The sequence below is a fragment of the Chaetura pelagica genome, unplaced genomic scaffold (genome assembly GCF_000747805.2).
Source record: "Chaetura pelagica isolate M959 unplaced genomic scaffold, ChaPel_1.0 scaffold7, whole genome shotgun sequence".
Classification (NCBI taxonomy): Eukaryota; Metazoa; Chordata; class Aves; order Apodiformes; family Apodidae; genus Chaetura; species Chaetura pelagica.
Genome location: NW_009953920.1, coordinates 1,154,149 through 1,167,083, shown reverse-complemented (window position 1 = coordinate 1,167,083; position 12,935 = coordinate 1,154,149). Strand labels below are relative to the sequence as shown.

The following is a 12,935-nucleotide window of genomic DNA, read 5'->3' as shown; positions in this document are numbered from 1 at the left end:
AAATGCTGAGCCAGAATGTATCAAAGGCAAAGGAAGTAATTCCATGTGCTCCACTTGGCATCGGATCAGGCCCTGCGTCTGAAATTTTGCAGGGTGAGGAACACGGAAAAGAACACAGCGTTACCTTCTGCTTTTTAAAAAGCAAAGTCTCTTATCCACCCTTCTAGGGAATTTTTCTAACCAAGTGATCAGCACATACATTCAGATCAGGGAACTGACCCTGAATGATTGCCTAGCACATTTGACTGTATTTTCCAAGATTTAGAGAGCTTCTGTTTACAGTCAGTTCTCCCTAAGTTCATCCTTACCCTGGTGGCAGAGGTAGCTCTGCTTGATGCTCTGTCCCTGTATCTGTCCTTCCCTGTTTCACCCTTCTGCTTGGTAACACCAGGAACACATCAGTGACTAAATCATGCAGTGTCTTCCTGCATTCCCACCAAAATCCCTGCACTAGGCTGGCCCAGGTCACTGCCGGTGGTCTCTGAATTGTCGTGGCTGTGATCATTCACCACAGCTTTAATGCTACCTATCACTATTAGAGCTACCAGAAGGATCAAACACAGCAACAAATATGACAGATTTTTCTCAGTATTCCACAGCTCTCTCCTCTCCTCTCCTCTCCTCTCCTCTCCTCTCCTCTCCTCTCCTCTCCTCTCCTCGGTTTTCATCTCCTCTCCTTTGTCCTCTGTTTTCATCTTGTTTTTCTTCTCTTTTTTTTTTTTCCGCCTTTTTTTCTCTATTTACTTCTTGTCTTTTGTTTTGTCTTTCTCCTTTTCTTTTTTCCACCTTAGATGTAAACCCATCTTTTTTTCAGCTACTTCTAGTGCTGCCAGTAGTTCTTCCTGGGGATATACATTTCAGCTAATCTCCCTAATGTTGAAGTCACTATCCAAGTCAGAAATGAGATTAACTTCCTGAACTTTTTGCAGTTGCTGCCAGAAAGGCCAAACTCTAGAAGTTTGTGATCTCAGTTTTATACATAAGCAACCACTAGGTACAAAGATACTATCTGTTTATACCCAAGTGATCTGTGGAGGTCTTTCACAAGCCCTTTGGGGAGGCTTCTCTCTCCTTCAGTAATGGGAGATTGGGAAACTGCGGTTATTCATATTGGGTTTACAGGAAAAAATAGAATGTCCTCACTGTGCAAAACAATTTAACTTCTCTGCTATGCTGCAACACATGCATTTTAAAATCAACACAATGGCTCGGCAAGACAGACAATGGATTCCATCTGTCTAAACAGAGATGGCCTCTGCTATCAGGCCAGCTCACAATCTCTAGTTTGCCCTTCTGATTGGAAAGCCCCAAACTACACACAGATTTTCTGATATCTCTCAGTTAGCCCATCAACCACTGTACCAGTCTTACTCACATGAGGATAAATTCGGAAAAGCTATGGAAGCCAACAGAGCTATGATGCATTCCACCGTTTCAAGAACTCCTCATACAGATGCTGCTGTCAGTCTTCATCCCACCATAAGAGTTTGGGTTCTGTCTCCTTCTTCCATGAAGAATTTGAAGAACGGCCTTTTATTTTTAATTTGCAGAAAGAGGTGGGGAATTCACTTGCCCAGTGCAATTAAGTCTACTTTCAATCATGTAATGCTTATTTTCATAAAACTGCAAGTGGTCATACCCAACTTATTCAAGTGTACATTGTATAACAGGAAATAGTATCTATTTCAATTTATCAACTATCATCAGCTTGATTCCAGCATTAAGCTGCTGATTGAATGTCCATGTAGTTCTATGAACAACCAGATATTTAAAAAACACTGCTACCAAAATCATCACCAGAATTCACTTGCAACATTTTCTTAAAAAAAATTCTTAAAAATCAGCTCCCTAAAGTTCAGAGAACGAAGCTGGACAAATTGTAGGCCTGCAGGGAAGCCAGCAATGACCTGCATTTTGTTCCACAGACAAATATATGCACAAGAGATGTTGCCAGCTTTATCAACTTTATCACAGATCTTGATATTGCTTCTTTCTTTTTAAATCTATATTGTTCTACCATACTATTTTAGAACACTCCTCTATATTTTGAACCTGCTTGTTTCAGGGTTTGATTCTGGATATTGAAGTATATAAGGATGGCAATTGTCCACATGTCTCACAATAAGCTGCTCACAGTAAAGGTTAGGATTTCTCCTTTCATCAAACACAGTTCAGTAAATGAGTCTTTTCCTGATGTCACTTACTATATTGCTAATAATATAGTCCTTAAGGCAAGTAAAAAATATTGTATAAAGCCTCGTGGGGCATTTGATTTAATAAACATCTAAATTTTAGATCATATTATAATTTTAAGTAAAGGTGCAATGACAAGAGAGACAGAAAACACTTTTTAACCCTATCAAAGAAATACAAACTCCAATGATTTAAGGCTGCAGAATGACAACAGAGAAAAATATGAAAGCTTTTCCCAAAGGAAGTTAAATAGATTTTGTGCACTTGGAATGTCTCTAATTATTTTCAAGCATCTCCAAAGAGAAAATATGTTATGAGTTTGCCTGGAAGCAAATGACACAATATGGCATATTCAGAAACATGAAAAAATGAATGACGCTGACTTAGGTTCAGACTCAAAGTCCACTGAAATCAATGTGAGTTCCCTTCATTGCCTTCAAAGGGCAATGAACTAGGCCTTTAATTTTCCCATGCTCATGGCACAAAACAGATCTGTAACGTTTTCTAGTAGTTTTCATGCTCTAGGATAATCAATTCCTTGCCCAGAGGTATAATGCTTTGGAAATATATACTCTAAAACTTCATCAATGCAGTTGCAAATGCAAAGGAGATATGATGATTGGCACAATAGGAGACAATTTCAAGAAGGCAAGTCCATAAAAACCACACAAAATGAGTCAGCAAGCAGGAGAGAATCTTTGGAAGTGTTACAAATGTGAATTTGTTAACAAATAATCTTTTCTTACCAAATGAACATCACTGACTGAGAGTAACAGGTCTTCACACCTCACCTGTTTTGCAACCAGGTTCTGCTGCTGTTCTGTTTCATCATGTAAGCTCTTGCAGGGTCTGCTGCTGTTACAGCCAGCACTGTTCTGCAGAGCTATGGGGAGACTTGGGCTGGACACACGGGCTGAGGTATTTTCTCTATCTCAAGCTGTTTCCCATCAAATATGTCTCTTAAAGAACAGAGAATTTAATGGAGTGGATAGGTTACACCAAGTGTGCAGAACTGCCTAGGAGCACAGGCAGTTGGACAATGGGTTTTGTTTCTGAAAACTTGAATTTGGAAAAATGGTGCCTCTGTGACTCATGCATAGTTTTGCAGAGTGACTGCTTCATGATCCCATTTTCCTCTGGCTAGATTGCATTTCCCATTAAGCAGCACAGGAGTCCCACGGCCACCTGGCCTGAAGATGAAAGGGGCTTGAGATACCTGAGCTGCAATTCGAAGGAAGCTCCGCAATGGCATCACTGAATCAGTATTTCCATCTTTCAGATAAAAGCTTTCACTTTTGGCTTTGGGAGAGAGAAAGGGTCTTGATGGAAAGACCAAAAAATGTATGAGAACTGTCACTTTTCCCACACAACATTTATTTTAGCCAGAGGCTCAGGTCTCCAAAGAAAGAGACTGTCAGTAGAAATGTACACACTATGCTGTATTTTTATAGGCAACTTTTTGATGCAAAACTTAAGCTTCCCCTAAAACGGACCTGCAAGAGATAAGAGCTACATATGCATTCCTCTACCAGGTTACACATCTTCAAATTTCTTCCTGTACTTTAAAGCTCTTTTGGCCACTTTGGTGTAGTTATTAGACAAACAGTGAAACAGCTGAAGCACAGAAGCAACTGCAGTGTAGTGGGCTCTTCCCTAGCCTGCTTTCCTGAATAAGCAGTGCAACTCTGCTCACTGTAAATTGGACCATCATGAAGGCCTTTTAAGGCAGGCAGTTTAGTGTACCCTTTACCCTATGATTTTTAAGAAATTCATGTTAACTAAGGGCTGGCTAATTGGTGCTTGCTAATTCACTTTTATCTGTAGCTCTGAAGAATACAAAAACCCCTAAAACTTAACAACTTGTCCCCACCTCAACCCTCACTTGGCCTCCCTTCAATTATTGACACAGCCTGTGCCAAAAAAAAAAAAAAATAAATAAAAAATCTTTTTGCAAAAGTTTCATGAGTCCTTGGCATATGTGATCCCAGGCATTTTTCTCACGTCTGATCCAAATTCCAGTCACAACACAAACATACAGTAATTGAATTGATTGGTTGTCAGCTTTAAAAAGGCAACTATATCACTGTTTATTAGAGTATTTTTATCACACTGTCCAGTATCATGCAGCCCTCTGTGTGGGGAGGTTACCTGATCCTGCAGGAACTGCTCTGAGGTTGGTTGGGGTTTTTTTCACCAGCTAATAGCGTTTAGCATTTCACCAGGTCACAGTAAACTCAATGTACAAGCAGTTAAGAAAAGTACTGTATCTGGCACTGTTTAATGTCACTGACATGAAATGTGAGCAGCTGTGCCAGCATTCCTGAACTCTGAAAGTACTTTACCTTTCCTCTGTCTTTTGGCAATTAAATACATTTTAATACATTTTGGGGAAATAAATACACTTTAATACAGTGCTATAATGTTAGGAAGGTCGAAGGATTAACTATGTCTTGTCATTTAGATATTAAAAGAAATCACGACCATTTTAGTCATAGAGATGCCTAGCTGCCTTTTATCAACATGTTCACCAAGCTGAGGATTTACAATGCTCTGGGGGTGGCAGAGGTCTATGACAATTTAATTAAAATGCTCTCCCCGGTATTTGAGTATGAATGCACACTCACTGGAAGAGTTATTCTTACTGCTACTTTAGCCTTAGCACGTTGTCATTAGACAGCTCTAATCTTTGAAGAGGCAAGGCCAAAACTCTGCTTAGTATCAACAGGCATCAAAAACTTCTATTTCAATGAACTATAAAAAGAAGAGGAGCTTTATATTTTGTATGTAAAGCAAGAAGGGGGATATTTTCCCTTTCTCTGTTTTTATATTTAAAAAAAAAAAAAGTCAAAATAACATTATTTCTGTTGACTTTGATTTTATAAACCTGAGAAGAAAAGGAGCATTTGCCTTCAGGCACAACTAAGTGATCTGTTTCAACAGATTAATCATTGCATGATTAATCACTCACCTTTGCACATAGGCTAGACTGCTACATAGGCTGGTGGGCTTCTGCTAGTGGGTAACTTCTTCCTCCTGGCCACTAATCAAAAAGGACCTACTTTTGAACGTCAATTATATAGCACCCAGTGTAGACAACCCTGCAGAGATTTCGAGATGCATGGGAAGATCCTGCGGAAGAGACACCAAGAACAAGAGCTGCACAGGAGTAGGAAAAACCCATTACTACCCATTTGCCTGCTGTTCAATTGGAATTTTCTTTTGATGCATTAAAATATTTCCCAGTGAGATCCTCAGGATATGCAAAAGCAGCCTGACTCCACCAGTTTTGCAGTTTTCTGGGTGATTTATAACTGATAAAGAGCTTTACCAGCTTCCATAGAAAAGAAAGGAAGACAGTTATGTGAGGGGGAACTGAGGAAAGATTTTTCATGGTCAAGCCAATACAAGAACAATGGGATTCCCTAACGCAGAGAATGGAGCCAAAGGGGCCAGGGACCATGGAGACAGAACAGATGCTAAAATGGAAATCTCCCTTTCCAATGGTAGTTATATCATCCTTGAGAACAGCTATAGGTGAGTTCAGTTTTGATCAGGTGTGTCCTGTAAGTCCCTCTTTTTCTTTTTTCTTTTTTTTTAATGTAGTGATGTGTAAATCAAGTGAAATTAAAGCCAATACCACACACACATCATGGCAGCACCAGCAGACTCCTTTCCAATTTAAGGAGAGAAAAGAAAACATTCGTTGCCAGAGGCAGCTGTGTATAGTCATTCCTAACTACATCTCTTCCTTGAAATTGGAGGGATCTCAGTTTACGGGGTCCAAAATCCCATGTGATGGTTGATTTCCAGTTTTGCAGTACAAAATAGAACCGTTTTGAAATTACAAGATTTTCAAAATGTAACTGAGCTCTAGAGACATGTATTCCTGAGGATTCCTTGGAAGAGTGCAGTAAATTTTGTAAATACTCTTTTTCTGCATTTATTTGTCCATTATTAAAGGAAAAAGGGTACTATAACAGCTAAGATATTAGAAGACAATTATTTAACTGACCTCCAAATAATCCCAAACCAAAGGACCAAATCTTGTGAAAGGGCAAAATTTCATAGAATTATAGAATCACAGAATACACTGCACTGGAAGGGACCTCTAAAGGTCATCTAGGCCAACCTCCCCTACAATAAGCAGGGACATCTCCAACTAGACCAGATTGCTTAGAGCCCCATCAAACACCTTGAATGACTCCAGGGATGGGGTTTCCACCTCCTCTCTAGGCAACCCATTCCAGTGATCCACCACTCCCATATTAAAGAACTTCTTTCTAATGTCCAACCTAAATCTACCTTTTTCTAGCTTAAAACCATTACCCCTTGTCCTCTTGTTACATTGCCCAGCCTTCTTCTCTACCCCAGCCTTCTTCTGGGCCCCTTTCAGGTATTGGAAGGTCACTTATAAGGTCCCCCCAGAGTCTTCTCTTCTTCTGGCTGAACAACCCCAACTCCCTCAGCCTGCCTTCATAAGAGAGGTGCTCCAGCCCTCAGATCATTTTTGTTGCCCTCCTCTGGACACACTCCAACAGGTCCACACCCTTCTTCTGTTGGGGGCTCCAGAGCTGGATGCAGTACTCCAGGTGAGGTGTTACCCGGGTACAATCACCTCCCTTGATCTGCTGGCCACATTTATTTTGATGCAGCCCAGGATGTAGTTGGCCTTCTGGCCTGCAACTGAACATTGGTGGCTCTTGTCCAGCTTTTGTCTCTAGTACCCCCAGGTATTTTTCCACAGGGCTGCTCTCTCGTATGTCTACCCTTAGCAGAGATTCATATCTCTGGTTGCCCTGGCCCAGGTGCAGGACCCCGCACTTGATCTTGTTGAACCTCATGAGGTTCACCTGGGCCCACTCTCCAGCTTGTCCAGTCCCTCTGGATGGTATCCTGTCCCTCTGGCATATCAACCACACCACCCAACTTGGTGTCATTGGTAAACTTGCTGAGGGTGCTCTAAATGCCACTGTCTATATCACTAATGAAGATAGTAAACCACACTGGTCCCAGTATGAACCCCTGAGGGACACCACTTGTCACAATTTTCCATCTGGACATTGAGCCCTTGACCACTACTCTGGATGTGACCATCCAGCCAGTTCCTGATCCACTGAAGAGTCTACCCATTAAACTCATATCTTTCCAATTTACAGAGAAGGATGTTGTGGGGGACTGTGTCAAAGGCCTTGCAGAAGTCCAGATAGGTGACATCCATAGGTCTTCTGTTGTCCACTGATGCAGTCATTCCACCGTAGAAAGCCACTAGGTTGGTCAGGCAGGATTTACCCCTAGTAAAGCTGTGCTGGCTGTCCTAAACCACCTCCCGGTCCTCCATGTGCCTTAGCATGTCTTCTAGGAAGATCTATTCCATGATCTTCCCAGGCACAGAGGTGAGGCTGACAGGTCAGTAGTTCCCAGGGTCCTCCTTTCCACCCTTTTTAAAAATGAGGGTGATGTTTCCTTTCTTCCAGTCACCAGGGACTTCACCTGACTGCCATGACTTTTCAGTTATCATGGAGAGTGGCTTGACAATGGTATCAGCCTATTCCTTCAGGACTCTAGGATTTATCTCATTAGGTCCCATGGACTTGTGTATGTTCAGGTTCCTCAGGTGGTCATAAACCTTGTCCTCACTTATGGTGGGAGGAACTTTGTTTCCCTGGTCTCCAACTTGTGGGCCATCAACTTGAGAGCCACGAGGAGAGAGGTTGCCAGTGAACTACAGAATCACAGAATTATCAGAGTTGGAAGGGACTTCTAGAGATCATCTAGTACAACTCCCCTGCTAAAGCAGGATTGCCTAGAGCACATTACTCTCCAGTTCTTGGCTCCCCAATTCAAGAGAGACAGGGAACTACTAGAGAGAGTCCAGCAGAGGGCAATAAAGATGACTGGGGTTTTGGAGCATCTTCCTTATGAGGAAAGGCTGAGAGAGCTGGGACTCTTTAGCCTGGAGAAGAGAAGGCTGAGGGGAGACCTTATTAACACCTAGAAGTATCTAAAGGGTGGGTGGAAAGAGGGTGGAGCCAGACTCTTTTCCCAGTGACAGGACATGGGGCAATGGGTACAAGCTGGAACATAGCAAGTTCCATTTAAAAATGAGGAAAAACTTCTTTAGGGTGAGGGTGACAGAGCACTGGAACAGGCTGCCCAGGGAGGCTGTGGAGGCAAAAAGTTGTTGAGAATCTCAGCCTTCTCCTCTGTTGTTACTAGTTCACCATTTTTTCTCATCTGGGAGTGGGACAACACTTTCTTTACCCTTCCTTTTCTGGTTTATGTACCTGTAGAAGCCCTTCTTGGTTTTCTTTACATCCCTTGCCAAATTCAGCTCCAGGTGCACCTTGGCCTTCCTGATCTCTTCCCTACAAAACCAGACAATGTCCCTATACTTTTCCCAGGATACCTGTCCCCACTTCCACTGCCTGTGCAGTTCCATCTTGCCATTCAGTTTGACCAGCAGGTCTCGACTCAGCCACACTGGTCTCTTGCCTTTCTTGCTTAATTTCTTACACCTGGAGACTGAGATCTCTTGTCCTCTATGAAAAGCATCCTTAAAGATCTGCCAGCTCTGTTCTGCTCCCTTGTCCCTGAGGGCTGTTTCCCAGAGGGTCCTATTTACTAACTCCTGGAAGAGCTGGAAGCTTGCTTTCCTAAAATGTAGGGTCCTCACTGTGTTCATCTGCCTCATGCCCCTTGGCACAGTGAACTGCACTAGTGCATGGTCACTGCAGTCCAGGCTGCCTTCAACTTTGACATCTCTGATTATTTCACTTGCATTTGTGACCATCAGGTCTAATAATGCATCCCCTCAGGTAGGGCTGTCTATTTCTTCTCTTAAGAAGTTGTTTTTGAGGCACTTCAGGATGTGACTGAAACTCAAAACTGAGCAAAATCTGAGCAATATTTTACTATATCTTATATATGTGATTCTTAGAAATGGGAGGAGAAAAGCCCTTAACAAAGTAAAACCAGCAATTTTATTTGTGAACATGCTAAATAGTTTTCATTGGTAAACAAAGTTCAGTTCAATGCCAGATTATCCATTTTATGTCACGCTGAATTCAAATTGCTGCTTTTCTCATCAAAAAAGGGATGTTCCCCTTAGATTAAAAGGAAGGTGGACTACATCAAAACCTCTTCCAATCCAGTTTCAGTTCTCTCCCTACGGTGTCCCTATTCTCAATTCAGATTTATTTCCATATTTATTTAAGAAGTCACTCTTCCAGGATCTCATGATGTCTTTAGCACATGGACAGAGTATGGAGTTTAGTGCCAGGAATGCAGTGCAAGAGAGAATTAAAAAAAAAAAAAAAGAAAAAAGGGAGAAGATCTGGAAACAAGAACACAATAACACAGTGAAAACAAGCAAACAAATGAACCAAAACACACTGAGATTCAAAAATGAGCAACCACAGTGGGGTTCCACTGGAATTTGATTATATAATAACCTATTTTCTTCCCGCAGAAGGTAACCTAGACTTGTGAAGTTCAAGTGTAATACAGAGGATGTTGTTTGTTAGAGTGGAAACAAAGTGACAAGCTACTTATAATGCCAGGCCTGTTTCCGATATGTTGGGAGAAATACGGATGTTATGTGTTGAGTGTCAATTTGAGTTAGTTTTGTTTAGTTCTAAGAATAGAAAGGCTTTGCCTCACTCCCAGGGTGTACACAACAAAGGTTAGACCCTTCCCATATGCTGAGTTTACTTTAGCTGAAAATTATATGCTGTGATAGAGGAGCGTGGCATTTCTTCTGTGAGTGAAGTACTGCCAGATTGGTTTGTAGAGAAGAAATAGCTCTTTTTTAATCTTTTCCTTAAAACTTGTCACAGATCAAATTCTTCCTCCTCCTAGCAGTGCATAGTGCCTTACTCTTAAGACCAACCTTACTGCAGGATCTTATTACTAAATCTGAGGAATGTTTGTCAGCTCTCACCATGGGGGTTTTGACTGAGTCAAAAGTTTTGCACAGATTTTAACCTTTGTTCTCTCCATAATGAAAGGTGCTTTGGATGGCAACTGGAGTCAGAGACAGGGATCAGTACCTACCCACAGAGCCAGACCGAGAAGTCTGGCAAGTTCTGGGATTTGACATTCAGCATGTGGGGTTTTTTTTGTGTGGCTCAATGTTTAATCAACAGTACTTTGGGCCTTTCTGAATCAAATTACAAAAGACTATTCAATCACAGTTTGTCTCTCAACTGATCTTGGAATAGGCTTGTTTCATAACTGACTAACTGTGCCAATTTCAGCTTATTTCTGCTAACATACTGGGATTGTCCTGACCATGCAATGTCATATAAAGACTACTGGTAATTGGGAATACCAGGGAACAGAAGAGGGTTTTGCAATGGTTACTCTACCCAGGATTAAAAATAGAGATGAACAAAGTGTTCATGATTGATGATTCTGTTCAAAATCAATAAAATAAACCACTACTTTGTACACAATTTATTTGCTACTAAAATAATTGTACAGAACAGCTTTCTGCAAATGGGGAGTCTAGTATACAGCTTTTTAAGGTTCTGCTTCTTTTCACTAACATTATGTCCTTCTGGGGACAAACATTTAGGCAATTACTGTAATTATTATAAGAACTCCATTTCCCATATGAAGTACAGAAAATGAGTAGCCACACAGGACTGTGTAATTACATTTACCACCACCCCCTCCAAGAAAATCTTTCACTTAGGCACTATGAGATTGTTTATTTGATACATCAGTGTTAAAATCATACAAACACACATGGAAGAAAATTAGGAATTACATTAGGTCTTCTCTTGGAGCCCCATTAGGGGAGCTGAAGGGAGTAAAGAGAGGACAAAGTAACGTGAACTCAGTGTGAAGGAATGTAGCTAATGTTCCTTATCTGACCTCATGCTGAGACACAGCACCAGTGCGGATCAGTTCTTCTATGGCATCATCCTCATACCCCAGCATGCCCTTCAGTATCTCCACTGTATGCTGTCCAACAAGAGGAGGTGGCTTGGGATGAGACACAGCAAATTCACTGTATCTGACACCTGGTCCTGTAAAAGAAGCAGACAGAAGGGAAATTACTTTTGAAAACTACTGCCCATATTTATATTTAAGTGTCTAAGTTAGTTTAAAGGCAAGTATGTCACTTTTACGGTGGTCTTATCAAACTCCTTATCACAGAAATGTCATATTCTGGAGTGACAGACTAAAAAATTCCAGTTCATAATAATGCACCAATAAGCCAGATTCAAGTAGTTCACCCAAAAGCAAATCTGCTGAATATTTGTCCAATGTTAGGCATGTCTTCACCTTTTTCCCAATGGTGTGTATATCAGGGTACTCTGAGTCACACACTACATCACAGGTCTACCACTCTCTGCTAGCTGAACAACAGTGCCCAGACCATGCCCAGCCCACACAACAGGATCTGCTGCAGATATCCCCACACTCTGTCTAGACAGGAGGCAGCACAACCATAAGAACACAATGAAATGTCATCTTAACACACAGTTACTGATGCTGGAACAGTGAACCAGATGATGGGAAGCACCATCTCCAGTTAACAACAGCTCAAGTGCCTCTGCAGCAAGCTCCGTTACACTGAGGTGATGTAGAACTGACATCATGCACAGCAAAGGTATTTTAAGCTTGTTTCATGTTTTCTGTCAAAAATATAGGCAGTGGCAGCCATAAGAAACTCAACAATGTTGGGGTTTTTTAATACAGCAAGAATAACTTCAAAGGTGGGAATCACTTAGGGAAGCTGGCAACAGTATGAAGACTTTTATGTCTAATGCAGGTAGTCAGATCTCAATTTTTACTGTCGTCAACTGAGCAGATTTCAGTATAGTCGCTTGCAGACCAGCAGCTATAACCATTACTGTCAGTCTCAGAAGAGAGAATGAGCCACAAATTTAGACTGCAATCAAAACTGAGGTGTATGCCCAGCATATGCATAGAAATATGGTTTGATAGAGAGAGAAAGAAAGGGCATTAATTTCCCGAAATATCAGTTGAAAACTTTTATACAAAATTCAGGATCCTTTGATCCTTTGGACAATTGGCAAAATAATTCCTCTATTTGCAGCTAAGGTCTTTATTATATCATCTCAAAGAATTACAGGAAAAGTTTTAAGTAATGTCTTTGCCTATGACACTAGAGTTTTACTTAGAAATGCAAAGAAATGCATAGTGCCTCTTACTAGGCAGAACTGTGTCTGACTTCTTTCTGAAGAAATGGGATGTTCCCAGCAAGGGAAATGAACCACAGCAAGAAGTTATCCTATAAGAGCATGAATAGGGAAGTTGAGTTATTGAGGAGACATGCTGACAAAGGTCAAGCAGCATGCTAAAATATGCCATTTTTTAAATCAGTCCTCATCAATTTGTGATCAAATCATTAATACAGTAAAGGTATTCACCTACAAGCAGGCCCAAATAAGGTAAAGAATGCCTTGAAAAAACATTTTTTTTTCAAGCTGATTTGGTATGTTCCTGATGAGTATGCTCCTAGAAGAGGTCAGGTATGGTTCCTGTATTTAAAAAGGAAAGGAAGCCGAACTGGGAAATTGAAGACCAGATTAATTAACTAAGTTCCATTATATACTAGAGCAAATAATCACACTGAAAGCACTCAGGAGATGAGTAGCAGCCAGCATGTATCTATGAGGAAAAAATAGCTCACTCTCTTGTCTTTCTACCAGGAGAAGGGCTGGAGGTGAGATACATCCCATCTAACTTTAGATGCCAATAGCCTAGAT

At 41.1% G+C, this 12,935-nt stretch overlaps 1 protein-coding gene across 1 annotated transcript in view; it reads right to left on the bottom strand.

The window, feature by feature from the left end:
* Nucleotides 1–11,061: 11,061 nt before the first annotated feature.
* Nucleotides 11,062–12,935, bottom strand: part of SUGCT (succinyl-CoA:glutarate-CoA transferase) — a 318,738-nt gene continuing 316,864 nt past the window's right edge. The window contains exon 13 of the mRNA XM_010001520.1: nucleotides 11,062–11,225. Coding sequence (XP_009999822.1) covers nucleotides 11,062–11,225 — 164 coding nt within the window. The remainder of the gene's footprint in view (nucleotides 11,226–12,935) is intronic.